This window comes from Corvus brachyrhynchos, unplaced genomic scaffold (genome assembly GCF_000691975.1).
Source record: "Corvus brachyrhynchos isolate BGI_N302 unplaced genomic scaffold, ASM69197v1 scaffold671, whole genome shotgun sequence".
NCBI classification, from domain to species: domain Eukaryota; kingdom Metazoa; phylum Chordata; class Aves; order Passeriformes; family Corvidae; genus Corvus; species Corvus brachyrhynchos.
The window spans coordinates 229,573-252,480 of record NW_008236441.1 but is presented as its reverse complement, the minus strand read 5'-3'; the positions used below and the strand labels follow the sequence as shown (position 1 = coordinate 252,480).

The 22,908-nt window shown below is 41.6% G+C and overlaps 1 protein-coding gene across 1 annotated transcript in view; it reads right to left on the bottom strand.

Moving 5' to 3' along the window:
- Positions 1–22,908, bottom strand: part of LRRFIP1 (LRR binding FLII interacting protein 1) — a 58,443-nt gene that overhangs the window by 4,024 nt on the left and 31,511 nt on the right. The window contains exons 13-23 of the mRNA XM_017747121.1: positions 19,899–19,931; positions 19,021–19,146; positions 16,172–16,342; positions 15,216–15,308; positions 14,662–14,754; positions 13,416–13,508; positions 12,809–12,950; positions 2,776–2,822; positions 1,707–1,824; positions 1,198–1,277; positions 474–578 (exon numbers count right to left, since the gene is read on the bottom strand). Coding sequence (XP_017602610.1) covers positions 474–578; positions 1,198–1,277; positions 1,707–1,824; positions 2,776–2,822; positions 12,809–12,950; positions 13,416–13,508; positions 14,662–14,754; positions 15,216–15,308; positions 16,172–16,342; positions 19,021–19,146; positions 19,899–19,931 — 1,101 coding nt within the window. The remainder of the gene's footprint in view (positions 1–473; positions 579–1,197; positions 1,278–1,706; positions 1,825–2,775; positions 2,823–12,808; positions 12,951–13,415; positions 13,509–14,661; positions 14,755–15,215; positions 15,309–16,171; positions 16,343–19,020; positions 19,147–19,898; positions 19,932–22,908) is intronic.

Sequence of the window (22,908 nt, the reverse complement as noted above, 5' to 3'; positions counted from 1 at the left end):
TTTGCAGGCAGCAAAGCACAAGGAGTATTTAGAGCAAGCAAGGAGCCACACTGAATAAAAAAAAAAGAAACGCCTCAGGAGGCAGTGTGAGAGAAGCTGATAAAGGTATTGAGGCTCTAAGAGACACAGGCATGGACAGAGTCTGCGGACAGCCACACTACCTCAAACAGGCGTGAACAGATTGGCAGAGCAAGAAAAACAGGATCACAAAGAACAACTCGCATCCCTTTAGCAAGTCACTTCAGGAAGGAATGGTGAAAAGGCAGTGGGAGCTCACAGCCATGACTGTTACTCCAGTTTGAGTGCTGCAAGTTTGGTTGCACTTTTAGAAGGAGTAACTAAAGCAATAAAAAAAATTAGATGCTTATTCCTTGCTGTGTCAAGAAGGGTGGTTCCTCCTCTAGAACACCCCGGAGAGGCAGGTTTCCCCACATGGAGCGAGCTGACCTGTGACAGCTTGCAGGTGGAGTTACCTCTCTCTGCAGTTTGCGTTTCTCTGCCTTCAGTTCGTCTTCTACTCGCTCAGCATTTTCAGCAGCAGTTTTGTATCGGGCTACCTGGCCTTCCAGTCGTATTACCTGAGGGGAAGGCAAAGGCTGGGATTAGAAGCTGTACCAAGAAGTTACTCTGAAGCTTTACTCTTCCACAAGTACTCAAGGAATAACCAGAGAGATGCTGACTCCTCTTTGATAAAACAAAGGCACATTTTCAGGGAATAAAAACCATACACCAAGGAAGCCTGGCAACAGTAACTTACTCCCGACCTTTTACACATATCCCTATCTAATATGCTTCCAGCAACAAAAAATACAGTCCACTGACTAAATTTCTCTTAGCAAGAGCATTGCTGATGCACTCTGGACAAGAGCAAACAATCAAAATGGAACAGCTGTGTATAAAACCCATCTCTACCACATCACATGCTGGGACCCATTTAAAACTTGCTGATAGCTAGGCATAAGGAAGTGTTCTGCAGAGTTCATCAGGTACTTCTGTCTTTGAACATTCTTCCTTCAGTACAGAGGAGTAATATATTCCTTCTTCCCCATACATAAATGTCATCGTAGCCCTCGTGCTCCAACACTCCCATGTCTCTTTTTAAGAGAAAAATCACAATTTCATTTATCATTTATCAAAATACACTTTCTCTTTGTATTCTCACCATGCCTGAACAAACAGAACAAGCCAAAAACTTACATTCTGCTCCAATGCTGTTATCTCTTGCTCAGACTTTGCTAGTTTAAATTTGAGATCACTGATCTGTCTGTTGGCATCTCCTAAAAGAATTGCAGATTTATCAGAGATGTCAGAACAAGTGTGAACAGTTTCTAACAAGTCTGTCATAAAATTTCCATGCATCAGGGATCTCCATGGGGCAGCAGGAGAGTAGTTCTCTCAGTAAGTGCCCAGCAGAGAGGCACCATTCCCAGTCCTGCCTGATTCCCTGACAACCACTCTGAAGGCAGATTAATCTGAACTCACCCCAGCTCTCCTGAGGAGCAATAACAGAGATGTCCAACTGCAATCTTAAACAAAGGCTCCTAATTCCCTCACCTCTGTAGAGGTGCATGGCTGCTCCCAGGCTGAAGCTCCCTTGGAACTGAAGGCTCATTCTTACTCAGAGCCATGTGGTTATTATTGTACGGATACATTTTCTCACTCACATGCAGGGCACGAAATTCTCTTAAAATCAAAATACAGCTCACTTTGGAGGTCAATCATGTGCATATCTGTCCCGTTTTCCAGAACTTCATCTTCTGACTGGGTATTTTCCATCTTGCCATTCCTTTGCTTTTCTTCCAGTTGTCCCTTCAATTTTTTAATCTGAAGGACACAAAACAGTTACTAAAATCACCAAGGGAAATTATCGCTCAAATTCACTCCAGTATTATAAAACTATTATAATACAAAATATATAATAAATTATTATATTATAAAAATATAATAGAAATAACATATCTAAGTATTTATATATGTTTTAAACCTAAATTGAAAAAACCCTTTTGTTACAAAATAACATCCTAGAAACTCTTTTGGCAAATGACTCGTGGTATTTTACACATCAGTGCTTATGTACAAGTTCAGGACCAAAACAATGAGTGAAAGATGACTGGTTTATTAGAAAAGCCATAAATCTTCTGCAGGCACATTGATGTAAAACATTCTTAAGAACTCCCAAAGCTGTGTTTGGTTGTGTGCAAGTCTCAAGGCCAAGGTCATTGAGCATAAATGAAAGCACAGAGTGTCCTGCAGGGCAACAGACCAGCTGAAGTTTTTTGAATAAGCTTTATAGCCACTATGGAATACCATGGTACCAGCAATAATTCCTTTAATTGCTCTTTACCCATCTGCAATTCCTCCAACATATTTTTCCAAATGGCGCATTACCCACAGACTCAGCAAAGGGGAGGGCTTACTCTTGGAAAGAAAGTTTGCTTCTACAGTTTCTGAGCCATGCCTGTTTTTCCCTTGGGCTTGGCCAGTCTGAAGGGTTATTATTCAGAAATGGCCCTGCAGAGGAAGTTTCAGGTAGCCGAGGACACTGAACGTGACAGCTTGGTGCACGCACACTGTGTTGTATCTTCCATGTATCCTGAGCTAACCCACAGGAGAAATGTTTTGGAGGAAGAATAGAGTGGCCAGCAAGGCAGCTGGAGCAACCAGACAGCAGCACTGCTGCTCTACCCCTTGTGTTGGGGGTTATTTTCATTTTCTTAATCCTTTGCTGTTGTTATTAATGATTTGGTAAGAGAATTTCACTTCCCCTGTGCTTACCTGGTCTAGCAAGGACTCCCGTTCATCAATGAGCTTTTTCAGCCTGTCTGGAAGAGAAAAGGGAGAGTTCAGCGCTGATTGATGGCGCGGCAATCAGGGAGCGCATCTGAGACACGTGACTGAACCGTTAAGGTTAGTGATCTACTGATGGGGGGAGTTAGGGCACGTACCACAGGACACGAGGCCCAGACAGGGCTGGCAGGGGGCTGCAGCCAGGGGAGTTATGTCATTCTCACAGAACATGCTTGTCCCGCCAGTAGCAGCAGCCAGCTGCATGCAAAGAGGCTAATCTTCTACGTTAGGTTAGCATGCAAGAACTCTAGGGTCAAGCACAACTGCAACACAAAATCTCACAAATCTTGACAGTTTAATACAATGACAATACTGTAAACACCTATAATCACAGCTAAGCACATTCTCAGCACTTTAACTCTTCCCCAGTGACATTTTATCTCCAATATTATGACCAGAAAAACATTTGCCCATTAAATTATTTGTGTTTCGAACACAGCAGTCTGGTAAAACTCTCTTTTCTCTTCATTGTCAATTCTCCAGGTCAAGCATCAAGAGGCAATGGACAATCTGCACCAACTTCTGTGCTACACGTGGACTTGGAAGTGCTACAGATCAGCACATGGGTATGTGCAGCCTTCATTAATAAAGTGCACTCTACAGAATGAGACAACTGGAAAAGAGAACTACAACCAAGTAATTTTTTCCTTCCCCATTAAGGGCTGCAAAACGTGAAAGCATTTTAGCAGGTGTTCACACATGTTTTTACCACCCAAATGACCTCATGAATTAGCAAGCTCAGTTTTTTCAGGTACACCTCAGGCAGGAGTACACTGGAACATCACATTCAAATACACTCATTAGAAGAGGATCTGTTGACCTCAGCTGGGTCTCACTGCAGGTTTATTCAGCTGTCCTCCCTTGCCAGCAGTGCAGAGCCCTGGCTGTTCAGAGCTCAACTCCACAGCTGAGGTCTGGCCTGCTGATTAAATGGTTAAAATCCAAAGGTCACTCAAGAAAAAGATTTGTTTGTAAACTTTAGGAAAGCAAGATAAATGACACATAAGAGCCTGGTGGGCTTTTATCAGGTAAATTCTGTTGAAAGGCAAACTTAAATATTTTTGAAGAGCTTTAAAAATACCATTTCTTCTTTGCTGACAACTCCTGAACAGGCCAAAGTCTTGTGGTTCTCCCTTTTTTCTTGTTAGCACATGCACTTAAAGGGAATCACAAGTCTGTATTGAACCAAATCACAGGGAAAACTGGTTTCCCAGTGGAAGTCCCTCTGTACAGCAGACATGTAGAGTCCATTAACGTGGTATGTCATTCCCCTCCTGGGTACACACACTCCCATACAGTCCCATTCCAGAGCGTGGAATAAAACCTTTACCTTGGCTTCTGATGCAATACCCAAATACAGATCTTAGCGTGACATCCCAGGTCAGCAGATCTATGGATTAATTTTGAACCTCCTGAAGTCCTATCCTTTTGTTGTTTTTCATCCATTTGTAACACACCCAACATTGTTACACCTGAGCACTGATACGAAAAAAACCAAAAAAACCCAAACCACTTTTTTTGTAAATACCACCCGTAACCAAAATGTACAAGTATAAACCCCTTCAAAACAGTAAAACAATTTCACAGATCTGTATGGGAAGGAAATAAAACTTAAGAAAGAAATTCTGCAAAAGATGAAGGATATGGAAGAAAAATAAAGGTCAATGAAGAAAGCAAGAACAGCAAACAGGTTGGAGATGCTTGGACTCAAGAGATTGTGTTGGGATTCACAGGTCAGCAAAGACTGAGAAATGGATTTCCAAGGACTGGAAAGAGAATGAGGACTGGTGCAGCAGGAAACCTTTAGGCCACTACAAAATTAGCCCAAACTGACTGACTGCAAAGGGGCCAAGTAACACACTTTGATCGCGAAAATAGTTTAGTTGTGACTTTCACTAACACAACCACTGCTGTGGGGTGAAATCTGCCTGCCTGAAGAAAGGACACTTCTTCCAGCTTCCAGTGAGGAAGCACACCGGCCTTCCCAAACCCCCTTCCCTGCAAAAAGGATGCATTTTGGGATGAACCTTCAAGTCTGATCTCACCCTCAGTTCTCTCTGCCCTCATTATGGACATCTGTGCACCCCATTGGGACATGCTGACAGCAAGACTTACCAGATCAGGGAAAAATTAATTTGCTAAAAAATTGCCATTCACATAGAGAAGTTTTCTGCCTGTAGAGATGAGGGTCTCTTGGGTTTCACTTATCTTAAACCCCCACATTAACACAGAAAACTTACTCTGCAGGGTCACCTTAATTTTGCATTTAGGAGGCCTTTTTCCAACAAATCAAGGATCTGAGGACCTTGGGAACAGGTGAGCAGAAAAGAACAATCTACTCAATCAGGACAGGAAGCAGCTAATTAAAATTCTCATCTGTAACAATCATTAGCCTTATTCCACATACAAAGATACTACAGTGAATAATTAGAGTGTGACATTCACCTCACTTAACTTTGGAAATGTGATTCCAGGGTACTCACTGCACCAGTTCATGGCCTACACATGCCAAGGAGTTTAACAGAGGACTGAGGAGGAGATGGGGCCTGTGAGGGAGCAGGACACAGAGGGGTGAGGATGGTGCTGACCACTGTCTTCTGCCATGGTTTCTAAGTCCAGTGACTGTTCCCACTGCCTTGGCATTGCAGGTGACTCAAGGCATTGCTTACTCAGAGGCTGCTCCAGTGGCACCAAACATTCCCAAATCAGCCACAGACCCTCTTTCCACTTGGAGGGGAGCATGGGATGGGAAGCAGCTGGTTTTAACTGGCTGATTTACATGATGTGTGGCCCAGGAAGAAACTAACCCTGATGTCAATGAAAGGGGTAAACTGCTCTTGGAGGATGAAAAGGCATCCCATGAAATCCCAGCCCCAAGCAGCTATTCAGAACAGCCTGCAACAATCCAACTCTCAGAGCAGGCTGGGCAGTACTCCTTCTCCAGATCTGTCCATTTATTTTGGATGATGAGAAAATGCCTTCCTGTCTTTCTCAGAAGAGGGGCACTGCCAGGGACAGCACAGGATTTGGAAGACACCAGCTTGCAGTACAATTTTGAGGGGGACAGGAGGACTCTTCTTCTCTATAGTAAAGAAGATACTGACCAAGACCTTTTCACTGTTTTTTCCCCTTTTTTACCAAGTACGTTTCTTGAGATACTGCTTTTGAAAGCATTTCAGGCTAGCTCTGAATTCAGATATGCACAAACCTGGGCTACAGGATTTATGTGCCACTAGGTGATGACCAGAAAACCCAGTGAGCATTTGGGGTTATTCTGGAAGACAAAGGTTTCATCCTTGGGTCACATACTCATTTTCGACATTCCAGGATGGATTTCTGGCACACCAGCTACTCTGCACTGCCTCTCCTCGTTCTTGCTCCCAGTTACACTGGGATTGGGATCAAAACCGGTACATGGACAGGTAAGATTGCAGGTGTTTCTGCTCCTGTGACTTGTCTTTAAGAAGGAATTCTCTTAAAAACGCTTTGTTTTCTGAAGTGGAAAAACTAGTTAAAATCAGAAATGAACTCATAAGAAACACAGGATATAATGGCATGTGCTGAATTTCACCCTGGTAGATCCATCCACAGTACAGGTGAAGCCTGGTAAGAACACTTAATCATCTGTTTAAGTCTATTTAACAGTTAAAACCTACTTCCAACATTAAACCATATATTACTGTTGAGAGTATAGCAGAGACAAATCTTTAAATAAACACTGCTACATGCTAATAAGAAATGCTTATAAGATCTATGACTTTTTGGATTAGCACTTAGTGTAACCCCTTAGGAACAGCTGCCAATACTTACAGAAACCATGGTGGATCTGCTGTTAAGTTGGAGAGAAGCCACAAGAAAGGAGTTACAGGGTTACAGACCTGTTAGTGCTCTACAGTTAAGGTGCCATCACATATTCAAGGTGCTCAAACCCCGAGGCTGCCCAGTCCTAGGGAGATGGCTCTTGTAGCTACGTAGCACAAGGCAATAAATTGAGCAAAAGCTGCAGAAAAATGGTGTTGAAATGATACAGGTTTAATTAACTACTTATGCAGGTTTAGAAACAGTGCTCTGGACAGGTACTTTAAAGTATAAAATATGTTTATTTAAATTATATACAGCAGTACATTTTGATATACATCTTCAAATTTTGCAGTCTGTCTGTGCTCTGACAACTTTGTAACATCAACACAAATACAGCCTTCCACAGCCCACATCCCCCATCGATTTACATTCCCTTGGGACATTCATTGCTTAACACTTTAAATGAATATTTATATATGCAAAACATGCTCTTCCTCCCAAGCACTGGCAGAGCTGCAAGAAGAAATACAGCAAGGGAGTCCAAGAGCCTAATTTATGCCAGCAATTCAAAGCAATCCAGCTTTTCCAAAAGGCACAGGGGGGCTAGTACACAAAACAACAGTCGTCTTTGGTCTGATATCTAGCAAGAGTTAAGACATGCCAAGTTACCTTCTTTCCAGAAGGGAAGAGGTAAGACTTGTTTCAGAGATAAAAACATTCTTTCAGAATCAGAATTTGCAAAAAAATATAATGCAGTAAGAAAATGCAATTTTAAGCAAAAATCTTCTTGGAAAAATAGGTATTTTATATATTCATATGTAGACAGTACTTGATAGCAAACTTAAGCACACATTACAGTGTGTATTGACATTTTCTCTGGAAAAAATAAAAACCCCATGTGAGACATGGTGTAAAAGGCCTATTGTGGTGCAAAGTGCCTAGATGAAGTAAACATGTATATATTTATTACTTTCAGCAAACGAAGACCTGTATGTTGCACTTTCTCCAAACTGCATATTGCTCTTCCAAAGTGCTCAGACTAAGCAGATTCACAGTGATCTAACTATATTTTGGAATATGACCATATAAGAAGTAACACAAAGTGGAATGAAAATATCTTTTCTTTTCATATTAAAAAAAAAGATTCGTTCATAGGCTTTAATCATTCTGAAAGAAGTTTCACCATCACTGTGGCTGATTTGCTGAGTTCCTTCATGAAGTGTTAATGTACTTGCTATAGATCTAAGTACAAGCAAGCATAATGTGCATAAGTTCACAAAGGCCAAATGTACATTCAAGATATTGATCAACGAGGCTAGAATAAAAAAAATCCTATAGAAATTCCCCAGGAGCAGCTATCCACACTAGAGGTACTTTAATTGCATGATAGTTTGAACAGGCAATTTGTGAAGCTTCCTCAGTAGGTGATAAGCTTTCAACCTGAGACACAGCAAAACCAAACCCAGTCACGATTTCTCGTGGCTGGGTACGACAGTGAATAACTTAATACTTGCATCATTACCACATACACATTTTTATGCTGAGTTACCTACAAAGAAAAAGCTCTGAGAGTATTCCAAGGTCTGATGTCTTGTGCAAAGTGCATGTTTGTGTCCTGGGACTGGTCACAGGGCACGAACTCGTGTAGGTTTGAGATTCTGAACTCAGGAGATTGTACAGTCATCTCTGGATCTACCCTTACTCTTTCTACCAGCCTGCAAATCCTCCCTGCTTTCAGCCCTCTTAATGCCAGCACTTTGCAAATCCTGTTCCAAAACATCTTGATCCTGTAATTTCTCCACTTTACTAGAATCTGATACTTTGATTTCCTCTTCCTCCACATCAGCCTCCTTATCAGTTTTCCCCAACGCTTCCCCTTGTAAGCACCATGTTTCTTCGGGCTCATCTTTTTTATGCTGCAAGACTTCACCTTCGGTCAAGGCATCTTTGGTTTCCATTTTGTCTGTTCCCTCTCCCGCTTTGTCCGTGTGGGCAGTTTTTCCAACAGCACCATTTGCTCCATCACTCTCTTCTCCCTGTGTATCAGCTTTCTCTCCATCACATTTTTCATTAGATTCTAATATTTGATTTGACTCTTCATCAAAATCAAATGCATCACCATCATCTTCCAGGCTTTCCTCTGCTTGGTCCTCCAATTCCACTTGTTCACTAATGTTTTCACCCTGCACAGGCTTCTGTGCCAGGTAATTATTTGCACCTTCCTCCAATTTAACTTGTTCACTAACATTTTCATCTTGCACAGGCTTCTGTGCCAGGGAATTATTTGCACCTTCCTCCAATTTAACTTGTTCACTAACATTTTCATCTTGCACAGGCTTCTGTGCCAGGGAATTATTTGCACCTTCCTCCAATTTAACTTGTTCACTAACATTTTCATCTTGCTCTACCTTTTGCTCATTGGAATTCCGTATTTCTTTACTGGCTTCATCTTGCACAGGCTTCTGTGCCAGGGAATTATTTGCACCTTCCTCCAATTTAACTTGTTCACTAACATTTTCATCTTGCACAGGCTTCTGTGCCAGGGAATTATTTGCACCTTCCTCCAATTTAACTTGTTCACTAACATTTTCATCTTGCACAGGCTTCTGTGCCAGGGAATTATTTGCACCTTCCTCCAATTTAACTTGTTCACTAACATTTTCATCTTGCACAGGCTTCTGTGCCAGGGAATTATTTGCACCTTCCTCCAATTTAACTTGTTCACTAACATTTTCATCTTGCACAGGCTTCTGTGCCAGGGAATTATTTGCACCTTCCTCCAATTTAACTTGTTCACTAACATTTTCATCTTGCACAGGCTTCTGTGCCAGGGAACTATTTGCACCTTCCTCCAATTTAACTTGTTCACTAACATTTTCATCTTGCACAGGCTTCTGTGCCAGGGAATTATTTGCACCTTCCTCCAATTTAACTTGTTCACTAACATTTTCATCTTGCACAGGCTTCTGTGCCAGGGAATTATTTGCACCTTCCTCAGAAGCAAATTCCCCACCAGGGTGGTCTGCAAGCTCTACCTCTTGCTCATTTTCTTTCCGTATTTCTTTACTGGCTTTGCTTTCAGTAGTTACAGTAACACCTACAGCTGACTCCTCTTCAGATTCACCTTCTACCTGTTTAACCACCTTCTGCACTTCACCTTCTAAAGGAACATTTTTCTCTCCTTCTGTACCACCTGCTGTTTCTTCACTACACTGACTTGTTTGAATTTCTACCTTTGGATTCAAATCTTCTACACATTCGGTCCTACTTTCCTTTCCTTCCCCAGCCTCATCCCCTGTATCCGATTCTGACTCGTTAATTTTCTCATCTAAAGGACTCAGGTCTAAATGGGTTTCTGGAATGGTTACCTCTCTCACAAGCTCCGTGCCTGGCTGTGCCTGCTGCAGCTCACTTCCCTTTCCCTCAGGAATGCAGTCTCCTGCCTCCACAGATGCCACACCTTGCTCGCCTGTTTCAGTAGAACCTGAACACTCCTCCAGCTCTTCCATTAATTCTTCCTTCTGTCCATCCTTCTCAGCTGTAGAACTTTCATCTTCAGTTTTACCTTCTGTACTTGGTTCCTCTGGTGATGCTGAAGGACTGTCCTCTGAAGAAGCTGGTTGGATGAATGCCTGATGTTCTCCGCCTTCCTTTTCAAGTGACTCTGCTGGGACATCCCTTTCATGTGACTCTGTCCCCTCTAAACCCACAGACTCAGTCTCCCTTGGCTGACCCTGAACTGTGTTCTCAACCTCATCTTCTTCAGTTCTGTCACCTGCTGTTTTATCACTTCTTCCATCAGTGCAGTCAACAAACTTTTCCTCATTTGCAACCTTGTTGTCAGCACTTTCTTCTGAGTGCTGGGGCTCCTCTGGAGTGGAACTCTCCACATTTCCCTCTTCCCTAAGCAAGCCTGCCACTGCTCCCTCAGGTAGCCCTGCCTGGTTAGAAACCAACTCACTGCTCTCACTTGTACTGTCAGATTCTTCATCCATTTCATTATCACTCAGGGCATGGCTGCTTTTAAGATCCTCTTGTTCTTCCTGCTTGAGTGTGGCTTCTCCCAGGTCCTGCTCTGTACCTGAGTCACAAAGCATTTCCTGAGGAGTCTCAAAAATCTGGTGGTCTTGCAGAGAGCCCAGCTCCGAGTTCTCGTCTGTCCTTGTACTCCAGTCATGGTGTTCAGCCTCTGTACTCTCAGGCTGCTGGACTGCTGTGCCCAGGGACTCTGTGACCTTTCTCAAGCCATCTGTGTCACTATCACTATTTGAAGAAGTGCTCCCTGACACAGGTTGTGTGAGGCTTTGAGCTGGCTCTGCAAACCTACTCTCTGGTAACATCACTGTTGGCAGGGTGTCCCGTTCTTCAACCATTTGTTCTGCCTTTGCATTTTCAGCAGCATGCAATGTCTGTACTTCCTCCTCCTCAGACTCCTCTTTGTGTTCCTCATGCTCAGTATTCTGCAAGATTTCTCTTTTCCCCACATCCTCCAAAATCTCATTTTTCATCTCCACTTCATTGGCTTTGCCTAAAAGACCATTGAGAAAGTTGAGGGGGCCACACCACAGCACATCTCCCCACTTAAAACCCGAAAGACAGAATGAGAAGAACAGGTTAATAAAAGATCAGCTTTTGCCAATTATGTGAGGCAAAGCAGCGATTGAATTAGTAAGGATCCGGGGGGTTTGATCAGTGAAACTCACCACCACCCTCTCAAAGCAAGAAGTCTCTGGTGCTGGCTCGTGTTTTTGTAAAGGAGGAGATTTATGCTCTTGGCTGTGGGAAGGACAGCTTTCGTAGAGGAGAACAACTGGCTGAAGCAGTGCAATTTAACAGCAATACTTGCAGATGTACCTCTAAGGACTGTTTTTCCTCAGCAATATTCTCTGCAACTTCAACCCTGATACCTCTCTATTCATGCAGGAGTCTGATGCCATTACAATGGAATACTGAAGGATTATTCAGTCATATTCTGCTTTTAAAATCTCCAACAGGCATCATCAGTGCACATGACAGACACTGAATGTAAAATCTGATTGGCAAGCAAATGGTTTGCCTGTTCAGACCTCCCAGCACAGATCAAAGCTAAGGTAATCTGCGCCCCTTATTTCAGCCACCCAAAGGGGTGGGGACTTCTGTGGTTTTTTGAAGGTTATTTTTGTTGTAACAGTTTTCCTTCAATTTGTATTTACAAGCAACAGATATTAAAACAATAGTGTTTGTTGTTAGTTAGTTTTTGAGTCTATGCTGTACCTCTTCTGAAAAAAACCCACCAGAATTAGGAGATACGGAAAACACATTACATTTAAAAATACACCCTTACCTTGGTTTTTGGTGTTCCACATTGTTTCCACACAGAAACTGAGTGAGGAAGAAGCAGCCAAAAGCTCAAAGCAAGAGAACTTGCACTTGCAACAATTGGCTGCCTGCTGCTATTTATTAGTGTGTTCATTTAGATCAAAAAGCCAACAAACTAGAAGTATTTCCTCCTTTCCTTACACTAGTACAATAGTTCTCTAAATGGCCATTCACCACATAGAAGAGGTTTTGCCAACCAGATTTCTCCTTCCTAATGCTATCCACATCAACTATATCCTTTGAATTTAAGTGTTAATGTAACGAGTAAAAACGCAGAAGTGTTAATTTTAACTGTTCAGTACCACAGGATACCAGGAGCAAAGAATTTATCCTTTGGTGTGCTTTGGCAGAGCCCAGCATTGCTGTTCAGGCAGACACAGTTCTCAGGGATAGAAATGAACCACATACAAGTTCTTTATAGAAACCTAAAACGCCTTTTCTTCCTGATTATTTAAGGTATGTGCTGCAAAATACTGAGCAACAGTAGGATTATCCTGGGACAATTTTCCTATTCGGGGTTTAAATGGCGATGGGAATGATTGCTACTTATCTGTAATGTCCTATTTGTATTCCCATCCTTTGTCACCTTGAAGGAGAAGTGAATTTTGCCCCTGGAGGAGACTGCAGGGACACGCTGGGAGTGATAATCAACATGAAGCAGGAAGATGCACAGGGGGTGATTCGACAAGGAGCATGCTTCGTGGTGTGTTAATTGTCCCATTAACAACTGCCCCATCCAAGCAAAGGTGGATGAATGAAGGACAGACAGGCAGGAGGGGCTGAAAGGACACACAGCACTTACCTAGCATCCCCTCCCCTCCTGTCTTTAATGCCTGAGTTGTGCCTGGAACAGTTCGGGAAGAATCCAAGTGTCCTTCGTTACCCAGAATGTCTGATGTCTCCCCGTTGGTGGCTGTATCAGAGTCTGGGATTATTCCATGTTTCTGTGGGAAGCAAAAACAATGCTTTAGAGCCTGCTGCTCGGAAAGGGAAGGATCGTCAAGTGCTCTTGTCCGTGATACTCTGAATAAACAATTGCTTCAATCATTCCATTAAACATGGCTGGAAGTCAGGAAGGAGAACAGATACTGCAGTTCTCAGTTCAGCCATCCTGACAGAAAGCATGTGATCCCAGCTCTTTTTTTTTGTTTTTAAACATAAATCTGCTGCATAAGATGTTCCTCAGAGAAGTGTCTCCTACAAAAACAACTTCTTAAGACTCCAGTCTACACTAAGAACTCTCAATCAATAGTAGGGGAAAGGACTTTATATAGAAAATCCCTGAAATGGCAATTTATAGGCAACATGAAAATTGAGTTACTGCTACTAGACTTAATTTTTCTGCCCAGATGTAACAGGGGGAAAGGGTCAGCAGATGAATATAAATTTCTTTTATCCCTCTTGCATACCTTCAGTTGCTCCTTCAGCACAACCACTTCGTCTCTAAGGTCATCCCGCTCACTCCTTATGGAATCAAAGAAATCTTTCTGCCTCTCTAGTGCCTGAGTTCCCAACACAGACAGAGGGCGAGGAGATGTGAAGAAAGGAAGGGAGACAAGTAAAGGCCATGAAAAGCAAATGTAGACAAGAATGAGCAGATTTAAGATATTCAGTGGATGGAAGGGGCACAGATGACAAAGGTTGAGTTTACAGATTCAAGGACCAAGTTTGCATACAGAGAGAGAAACTTCAAATCCAAGAAAGGCACAGCTTATTCAATAACCAAGAATTCCTGCCAAAGACATTCAGAGCCAAATTCTTCATTAGAGATCCTTCAAATGAGGGTCCATTTTTTATTCCTATCTGCTAGACAAGCTAATCCATATCCACATGGATTTAGCATGCACACTGAAGGCATCATGCCATTCCTACATGTTAACAGAAGGGCATGGAAGTAGACCCACTGGATTTCAGGAGCCTTTTTATTTTACATTTTAATTAATTTGAAAACTGCCATTAAGTCATCCTTGGTCTGGGATGTACCATGTGCAAATGCATATTTGGTACCAAACTCCCCCCTCCCAGTATTTCTATATAAGTACAAGTAGAACAATAAAAAAAAAAAAATTAGACAATTTTCAGTTTCAAGCTGCTACAAATTCTTGGACATCACCAACATGGGCAAGCTGCCATATTTCTTTCTCCTGCTCTATTCACAGGAAGCCTTTTAGTGTTCAGCTGGAAAAGAAAACCAGAGTGGGCTTCCATGTGGCTTTGATAAGAGGTGGTGGGAAGGGATGAGAAAGCAAGGGAGACTTTCATCCCAACAGCCTATAAATAGCTCTATTACCTCTTTATCCCACTCCCGTTTCTGCTCAGTCCGCAGATTAAATCTGAATAAGCGAAAATTCAGTGCTGATGGAATTGCATTATAAATAGCACTTCCTTTCTCCATATGGCAAATGCAAATGGTGCAGCACAGCAAATCAATTACCCTTGGTCTGAAAGCAGACCAGCTGCTAGATTTTCCTTGGATTTTAAGATACTGGCCAAAGACAAAACTTGCTATTTGCTACTTCACTGGCAACATCTTAGGACAGCCACACCAAGCAAAGGCACTAAGGAGGGTTTTATCCATGGGGTTTTATAAAAGCAGGACCAGGTGGAGAATGACAGTGCCACTTGGAACAGATTTCAGGAGTTGACAAGTCCTACCCCTATTTTTTTGTCCTTCCACTCTATTGTCTCCTGAAGATCGGAAATTTCCCTGACATAGCTCTGCTGTTTCTGTTGCAGCTGTTGGATTTCCTGAGGGGCAGGAGCAAAACAAGAAGACAGAAAGCAGGTAACAGGTTAACAAAGAAGGCCAAGATTGCAGTGATGGCAAAGAATGAAAAAAGTCAGGTGCTAAAGTAAATGAGTATCTGCAATGCACAGTTTCTGAGATCCCAACTGAACCTGTGCTCCTGAAGACAATCTTCTTATCCACAACATGACTTAAAACAAGTTATACAGTTCTGTTATTTTCCTCTGCATCTCCACAAACAGCTGTCCAAAATGCAATACTTAGGAAGAATAAGATAATACTTAGGAAAGTACTATTTGCATTAGTCAGCTCTGAACCTGTTTGGCCTGAAACACTAATATTTCTTCTGGTGAGAAACTTGAATAGTGAATAAATTTCTCCATACCTCACATTCTCCACTCTACTGCTAACTGGAATGTACCAATCAAAGAAGCCATTAAAAGAAGAAAAAAAAGTTACTTACTGCAAGCATTTCTTCTCTCTGCTTCAAAGCCTCTTTGATTTCCATGAACTGAAACTGCAATATGCTATGAGCGTGCTTCTCCCTCTCAAATTCCTGTGAATAATGGAATATTCACAAGATTATTATTAATCAAAAATAGCATCCCATCAAAATGGGGAAAATAAGCCCAAACACAAAGAAAATGCTTACTGCAATGTAGTTCTTGAATATCCCTCTAATCACAATCCCACAAGAGTACAATTTTTATCGAGTTTGTCCTTTTTCCAAGATGCTATTATTGCACCAAATATAGAAGTGGCATCATTTAGCCCATTTCATAAGCTGAGCAGCAGGCTGAAGAGCTTTGACACTCCAGTCCTACAGACTGCACAGATGAATGGATGGGAATTTAACTCACTCTTCCCACACGGCCATGCAGTGAAGGTTAGCTGGACTTTTAAATAAAAAGAAAAAACCACACTGTATCTTCCAGGAGTTGTGTTTTGAAGTGGGGTGTAGTCAAATGCCCCAAGCTACAAGAAGGCAATTCTGAAAACATAAGCCCCAGTTTTTTTATTTAACACCAAATCACTAATTGAATTCATGTAAAATTAAATTCAACACTTAACCATGGAGCTGCCTGAACTGCACAACTCTCCCACAGGCTGTCTGGAGACATCTTTGCGTGTAAAACAGCTCCAGATTAACTTTAGAGATGGAATATAAAAGGAGATGTGATAATATCAATATATCAACCAGCTAGAACATTTCTCCCCTTCCTCAGAAATGGCTTGGGGAAAATTCTCATTTGTATGATCACAAGTACACAATAAGCTGCTATTCCACTTGCCTTAGCAGTAATTAAACCAGCAACTTGTTCAAAATTTTGAATAACAATTTAGCTGCCTCCTCCTAAAGATCTCTACCCCCCTCCAAATCTCTCCCCGTGATGTCCCATGCCAGAGCTATTTACATACTTTACTTTTCTCTTCATATTGCCTCCTGGATTCTGCCAGCTGCTCCTCTAACTCTAAGAGTGCATCCTTCAGGGTGTCCACTTGGTACATGAAATTGGTTTTCTCATTGTCCAGTTGAGCATTTGACACCATAGCCTTCTTGTATTTCTCCTCAACTTCAGCTAGAGAGTCCTGCAGAGAACAAGCAAACCCGGTCAGAGTCAGCACTGAAGGACACTTTGCCAACCAAGACCTTCAGTGAGAAAATAAAGCCCCAAACCACAAGCTCACTAAGTTTGCCTATGGAAAGCAGCATTAATCCTGTGCTGGAGGCTTCCCAGCTGTCCCCAAGGTGAGGAAAACCTCCCGTGTCCCCACCACACTTGTGCTTCCAAGCAAGCAGCCTTACCTCAGCACGGATAAAATGCTTCCTGTTCTCTGCTGCTTCAGCTTCTGCCTTCCCGGTTTTCTTCCTTCTCCCTCCTCCCCCTGCCCCTGCACATTGGCAGCTCAAAGCAGCTGCTGAAGATGACAAGTCGGGATTTTTTTTTTTAAAGGTAAACTGGCCTTGATCTAAGATCACTTAAGATCTGAGGCCTGAAATTAAGGCAGTCTGACAGCCACTTCACACTAATTTCAGGGATCCTTGCAGTGTGGGAACCCTTAAATACTGACTCAGGGATTAGAATTCACTGTGAAAGAGAAAGCTGCTGCAGCTTTTGTGACCTGATGTGTGATCTCCCATTAGGTTTCCTAAATCACATCCCTTCTTTACAAAATTACTTTCTAAGATACAACTCCCAGTGTCTTGAAAACCCCTTCTACCAGCTTGATTCAAATATGAGACTCTGAGATATTTATAACAACAAATGTTGGTAAAATAAAGATCAGCATAACTTTTCATTTCTGCAGGCAAACTTTGCGCTACTTGATTTTAATACAGAAATAAAAGAGTTATATAAACAAAGAGTTATACAAACAAAGCGGTGTAAATGTGCAAACAAGGAGGACACACATGTCAACATTTTAGTTTACAGATCAAATACGTTCTCTTGGAACTTGTGTAATTTTAATTATTTCAACTGAAGTACGGGTGAGTTTCATATACTTCCTTTTTCAGCCAATAAACAGAACTAAGGATGATATTGGCAAAATCTAGATCAGTTTAATTGACATTTCTATTAACAAGTGAGATGATTTGTCTTGGAGGACATCAATTTGTCCAGTTCCAAATGCTTAACCGTGCTTTGGTGCACTTTCCAGCTCCAGACTGGAAATACCAAGGACAGGAAAGCCACCAGGATTTGGAAAGCTCAGAAAGAAGCTGGAAAGGAAGTATGTGCCAGGAAAAAGTTAAGGAAGTTCTGCTCTACTCCTTCAGCATGCCACGTTTTGGTTTCTTAGCATCAAACAGTGCAGCTTAGGTCCAAATCACCCCAAAAGGCAGTCTAAGGGGCATGGATTGAAAAACTACCTAAATCTTTTAGCAGAGTGATTATTTTGCTCCATCTGCTAACTCAGTGACCAGGAAAAAACCCCAAATTTTACCAAAAAATGGCTCAACTACTCTGTTTCCATTGAAAACTCACTTAAGATGGCAACACCTTCATCTGTCACAGCGTTGAGCTGATAACACAGTCAGCAATTAATGCTGGCAAATGTTGCATTTATCTATTTGCCTCTTCCAAAAAGCCACAGCTCACATCACTGCTCACTTACGAAGAGGGTGGTACATGGATGTACAAGTTGGTTGTGACACCGAAATGTATTTATGGCTTCATGGAATGCTTCAGCATTCCTTCTTCATGTAACAGGCTATGTTACATGGAGTTTTGTTGCAAGAATTCTTTAAGGGCATCTTCTGCCATCTAAAGATGAAACCAAAATGACTCCTCACATGACCTTATAAAAATAAAAACATGTAAGGTTCTAAACTCAGATTTGTTTTTAGTCCTGCAGGAGATGAGTTCTACTTCATCTCCCAATATTGGAAGGTTTCCTGGGTTAGGAAACTATATTAAAAAAAACCCAAATAATCTTAATTTGCTAATAAAATGATAACCACCTCAAACCAGCAAAGACAACATGCAGTAGCAACCTTTCAGTGAACACTTGGAAGCATTTCTCACCACAACCAACCCAGGTCAGAACAGACACTTTGCCAGTTAATGAGACACTCTGCACACAGTTCCCAACCTCTCCAGGAGAACAGCATGCAAGGGCAGCTCTGGGGCTCACACTGGGGCCAGGGTTAATGCTCACACACCAGTACCTTCAGTTCTTTCAGCCCCTGCATGTATTTGCCTTCTACATCCTGAATCTGGTCCTTTAACTCATAGATGTCCTGAGGGAGACGGCGAGAAAGGTCAGTGATGCCAGGGACGCTAACGGGCATAATGCAGCCAGGAGGGACAAGCAGCGCTCAAAGTGCTCCTTTCAACACCTCTCCCACACACGTTAAGGGCTCTGATCCTAAGCTGAGGCCTTGCCAAACAAGCAGATTTCTTGGTTAGGAATTTGTGCTAATTCTGCTTTCTTGGCTGGAAAAAACAGAATCTTCAGCATTAAGGACAAGGCGCAGACCCAGGTTCAAAGGCTCCAACAATCACAGCCCAGCCCTTCTCTACTGATGATCATCTTCTGTCACAGGCTCTCTCCTCTCCTCTCCAGGAGTGCAGTGTATTATCTCCATCCTCCTATCATTCCCTTTTCAGGATGGGAGGTGCCTTTTACAGCTGAGAGATATCACCAACAAAGCTGTTCACTCCTCCTTCACAGCACCCGATTCACTGCCACAACTGCCAGCTTCTTCCTGGGAAAGGAGCCTGAAGGATATTCCATAGTTTATCCTGGGTTTAATTACTTCTCACCTTGATTTCCCTGATGGATGCCTCTGTGTCAGCTGAGATGGACGTGTCCCCACTGCCTCTCCGTGAAGAAGTCCCGCCCAGAGAAGCCAAGGTAGCTGCTGATAAACTTGAGACAGTTCGTGCTCCCTAGGATCACACACAGATAAACCTGCTTAGAACTTTCTTTTCCAGACAAATCACGGGGTTTTAGATTTTTTTTTTATACACACATTACACCAATCCTTGCACTTCTAAATTATGCAGTTTTGATTAAAATCAGACTAAGTAAAAAAAATCAAAATCGAGATTTAACAAAGGAAACTAATGAGAAAATGCAGATCAGAAGTATTTAAATAATACTGCAATAGGATTTTGCATAATTTAGCCTTTAACTATAAATTCTTAATTGGACAAAGTCTTTAGGGGCTAGTATAAACCTGCCAGGCATTTTCAAAACTTGTAATAATACATTCTGTGGAAGCTCTGGAAGCTCCTCTCCTTTCTGGATATTTATTTACTCTGCAGCAGTGGCCACATGAACTATTCAACTGTACTCAGGGTTAATGTAGTAGCCTCCTCTTTTATTATGATGATTTATTTATTTTTACATAAATAACTTAGGTCTCATAACCAAGATCTAATAAACACACACAGTATTTGTGTGGCTTGGCCTAAAGCAGTTTCAGCCAACTGCTGTTGAAGGTCACCTATTTAACATTGAGTCAGCAGGGGCTGAAAAGTTCATCTTCAAAAATCCTTTAGCAGAAGGCTCCAAAAATTCAAATTTTTGCCCCACAATGGATCTTAAAGGAGATTTCTGTACACCCATGGCAAACTCTACCTACCAAAAGGAATGAAGAATGCACTATTGTCAGAATAATTGATAAGATGCTTCTTACCTTCTCAAAGTCTTTTTCTGGCCTTTCCTCAATCTGTAAAAGAGAGATTGAGAAGGAATCATTAATAGAGTCAATAAAGGGTAAGAGAAAGCAGTAATATACCAGAAATGCCACCACATCCTCCCCCTCCCAAAAAGCAAGATACCAAGTTAGACTTGAAATCTAAAGCTTCCAACCTGTGGTAAATACTCCCCACTCAAGACAACAGGGACTGCAACTTCAAACAGAGATCCAAGACTACAAAACTGATCCTTGAGTCAAACATCAGGGATCAGCCCAAAGTCTAAATAAACGGCTCTTTTAGGGTTTCAGTACTTCCCTGCAATTTACTAATTTAGAAGAGAGATCCTGCACTAAAACTAGTCTAGAAAAACCCAAACAGTGAGAAAGTAGCATTTAGGAGGACAGGAAATTATCATGGATGCAGACAGCTTAAATGTTTAAAAGTTACGGAATATCTCCATCTAAAATGGAACTAAGTGTAAAAAGGACTGAATGAAATGAAAAACTCAGCAGAACTCAACAAGTCCTGAATTCTTCTTGGAACATTCAGCACAGTCAAGATGGTTTCCCAAAAGACTCCTAGAAAATGAATGTCTTCCCCACACCAAGAAGAGTCTAATTGCCAAAGGGAATAGTGTTTTTGAAATGACTGGAAAAACAATCAGGACAGACCTGATTCAGGGGAAGGCAGGGGATAATTGAGGTTAAGTTGATAATTTCCATTGAAAACACACTCAAAAAACCTACATCTCTTTCTAATCAGTACACATTTGGTACAGTTGTTGGGGTTTTTTTCTTTGAATTATATAGAATAATACGGGGATGATCCTACTCATCATTTTTGATGCTACCAATGTTACCCTACTAAAAAAAATAATCCCAGAACTGAGAGATACCTGTTACAAATCAGCTTTTTACACTGGCATCTCACAGCTAAAATTCCCTACGAATTAGCATTAAGAAAACTTAAGTCTGAGGCTTTGAAGTAAAATAAGCCAGACTTAAAGCACTAGATCTAAACTTTGCAAAGACACTGAATACACAAAATATTTAGGGAAAACTCCCTCAAATCTCTGAATTTGGAGGCAATAAGAGAGGGTCATTAATGAAGGCACACACTTAAACTCAGACCCAATGAACAAGAGTTGTGCAAAGAGCTTTTTATTTTCATGCCAGACAGCTCCAAGTGCTGGGTTTGGCAGCCTCCTAGCCCGGCCAAACACTGTGTTGTTGTTTATCAAGACAGCTGTGGCAGTGTCAGTAGTGGCATGTGACAAAAGATTAGTGTGTACACACACATCTACCTCTGGAAATCTGTGTACAGCCTTTGCAAAATCAGTCTTCCAGGGCACAACTAAAAATATTTATTTTCCTTCAGCCATTTGCACAATGGCCTCTATTTTGTGAAACCAAGTGCAACCTCAGTTTTTAGCAAAATAAAGAAGGGAGCAAATATTGATATTGTTTTAATGATGCATCACATGAGTCAAATAAAAGCTTCCATTTACAAAGGGGAATGCTGAAGACAAGGTGGTGAGAGATACGACTACAGTGAGTATTTCTACTCAGAGCACCCATAACCACACCTATGAAGCCTGCTACACCTTTATTGCAAAACTATCTTAAGTAATAACTCTAATGGGGCATAATCTTTAATAATGAAAGCTATTGAGTAACATCTAAAATTGAGATGGTTAAGAAAACCAACCAGATTTCATTTTCCCTAGTGATGCCCTTGCACACATCCATCCGGTGCCATGAATGCCATACTCAGAGCAGTTTCTCCTCAAAACCAGTAACTATCCCTACCAATTTATTTAAGTATTAACACTTAAAAACTCAAACAATTTTGAGAAAAGCCAGTTCCTCACACCAAAATAACACCCCCACATTACCTAGATGCCTCCTGCTACACGACACTTTTCTCAGCAAAAAACCAGTCGGAAACCAGCAGCATTTAATTTTATGGTTGCATGGCAGTGATAAGCCAAAATCTGTCTTGTAGAAAGAGAGAAGCCTAATCTTAGGTTAATATTTTATTCAGCTTTCATCCTGCTCGTGTTTGGATAAATGTATTCACAGTATCACTCCTTTAAAAATATAAACTTTTCCTAAAGGAATCAGCCACTAGAGGGAACTCCAGGTTTCCAGCCTTCTGCCAGTCCCCCTGTGGCAGTTGATTCAGCAATAAATGAAACACTGAAAGGTCAGGAGAGAAATGTTTATTTTTATTTGATGTTGTACAGAATTCTTGCCCAAAACACTTACCTTCTGTATTAGCATTCAATCAAGAATACTGCTATTATTAAATAGGCTGAAAAGAACTTCTCCACCTTCACAGTACTCAGCACAGCCCTTCATAAAAATATCCTGGCTTTGGGACTTTTCCACACACAAATATAAAGGACTGACAGAATACTTGTCGGTAAAGGAGATTTAAAAAGGGATTCACCTAATGGTACCTTTAATTTACACAATACTACTACTTTTCATTTGCACAAGGGTATGGGTCTGTCTCTAATCACAGATTATCTGCACAAGGGTATGGGTCTGTCTCTAATCACAGATTATCTTCCTCTTCACCAACAACTGGGGCAATTTGTACTTTAGTGCGTAAAAAAGCAGGAAAAGGAAGTAATTTTCCGAGGAACTCCAGCACGCACATCTTTGTTTTGGCTGGTCTCTGCAAAATAAGTGCAGTGGGATCAGAGTTCAGCCTCTTCTGACAGTGATTTCGGAATAAATCCAGAGGCACATTACAAAAATGTCAGCAGTATCAGAGCTCACCACAGCTGGAAACATAACACGAGCAAAGCCACCCCACAAGCCTTTATATGGATAAAGTGCCTGTTTTCCATAGATTAAAAGGGTTAACCCTTGAAGCTCTTTGCCACCAGTGGAGTGTCCAGGCCAAGATGAATCTCTGCAGCACTACCACAGAGCATCCCACCAAACAAACACCTACTGCAAGTAAAGGGCTCTTATAATCAACAAAGACCAGGACTGA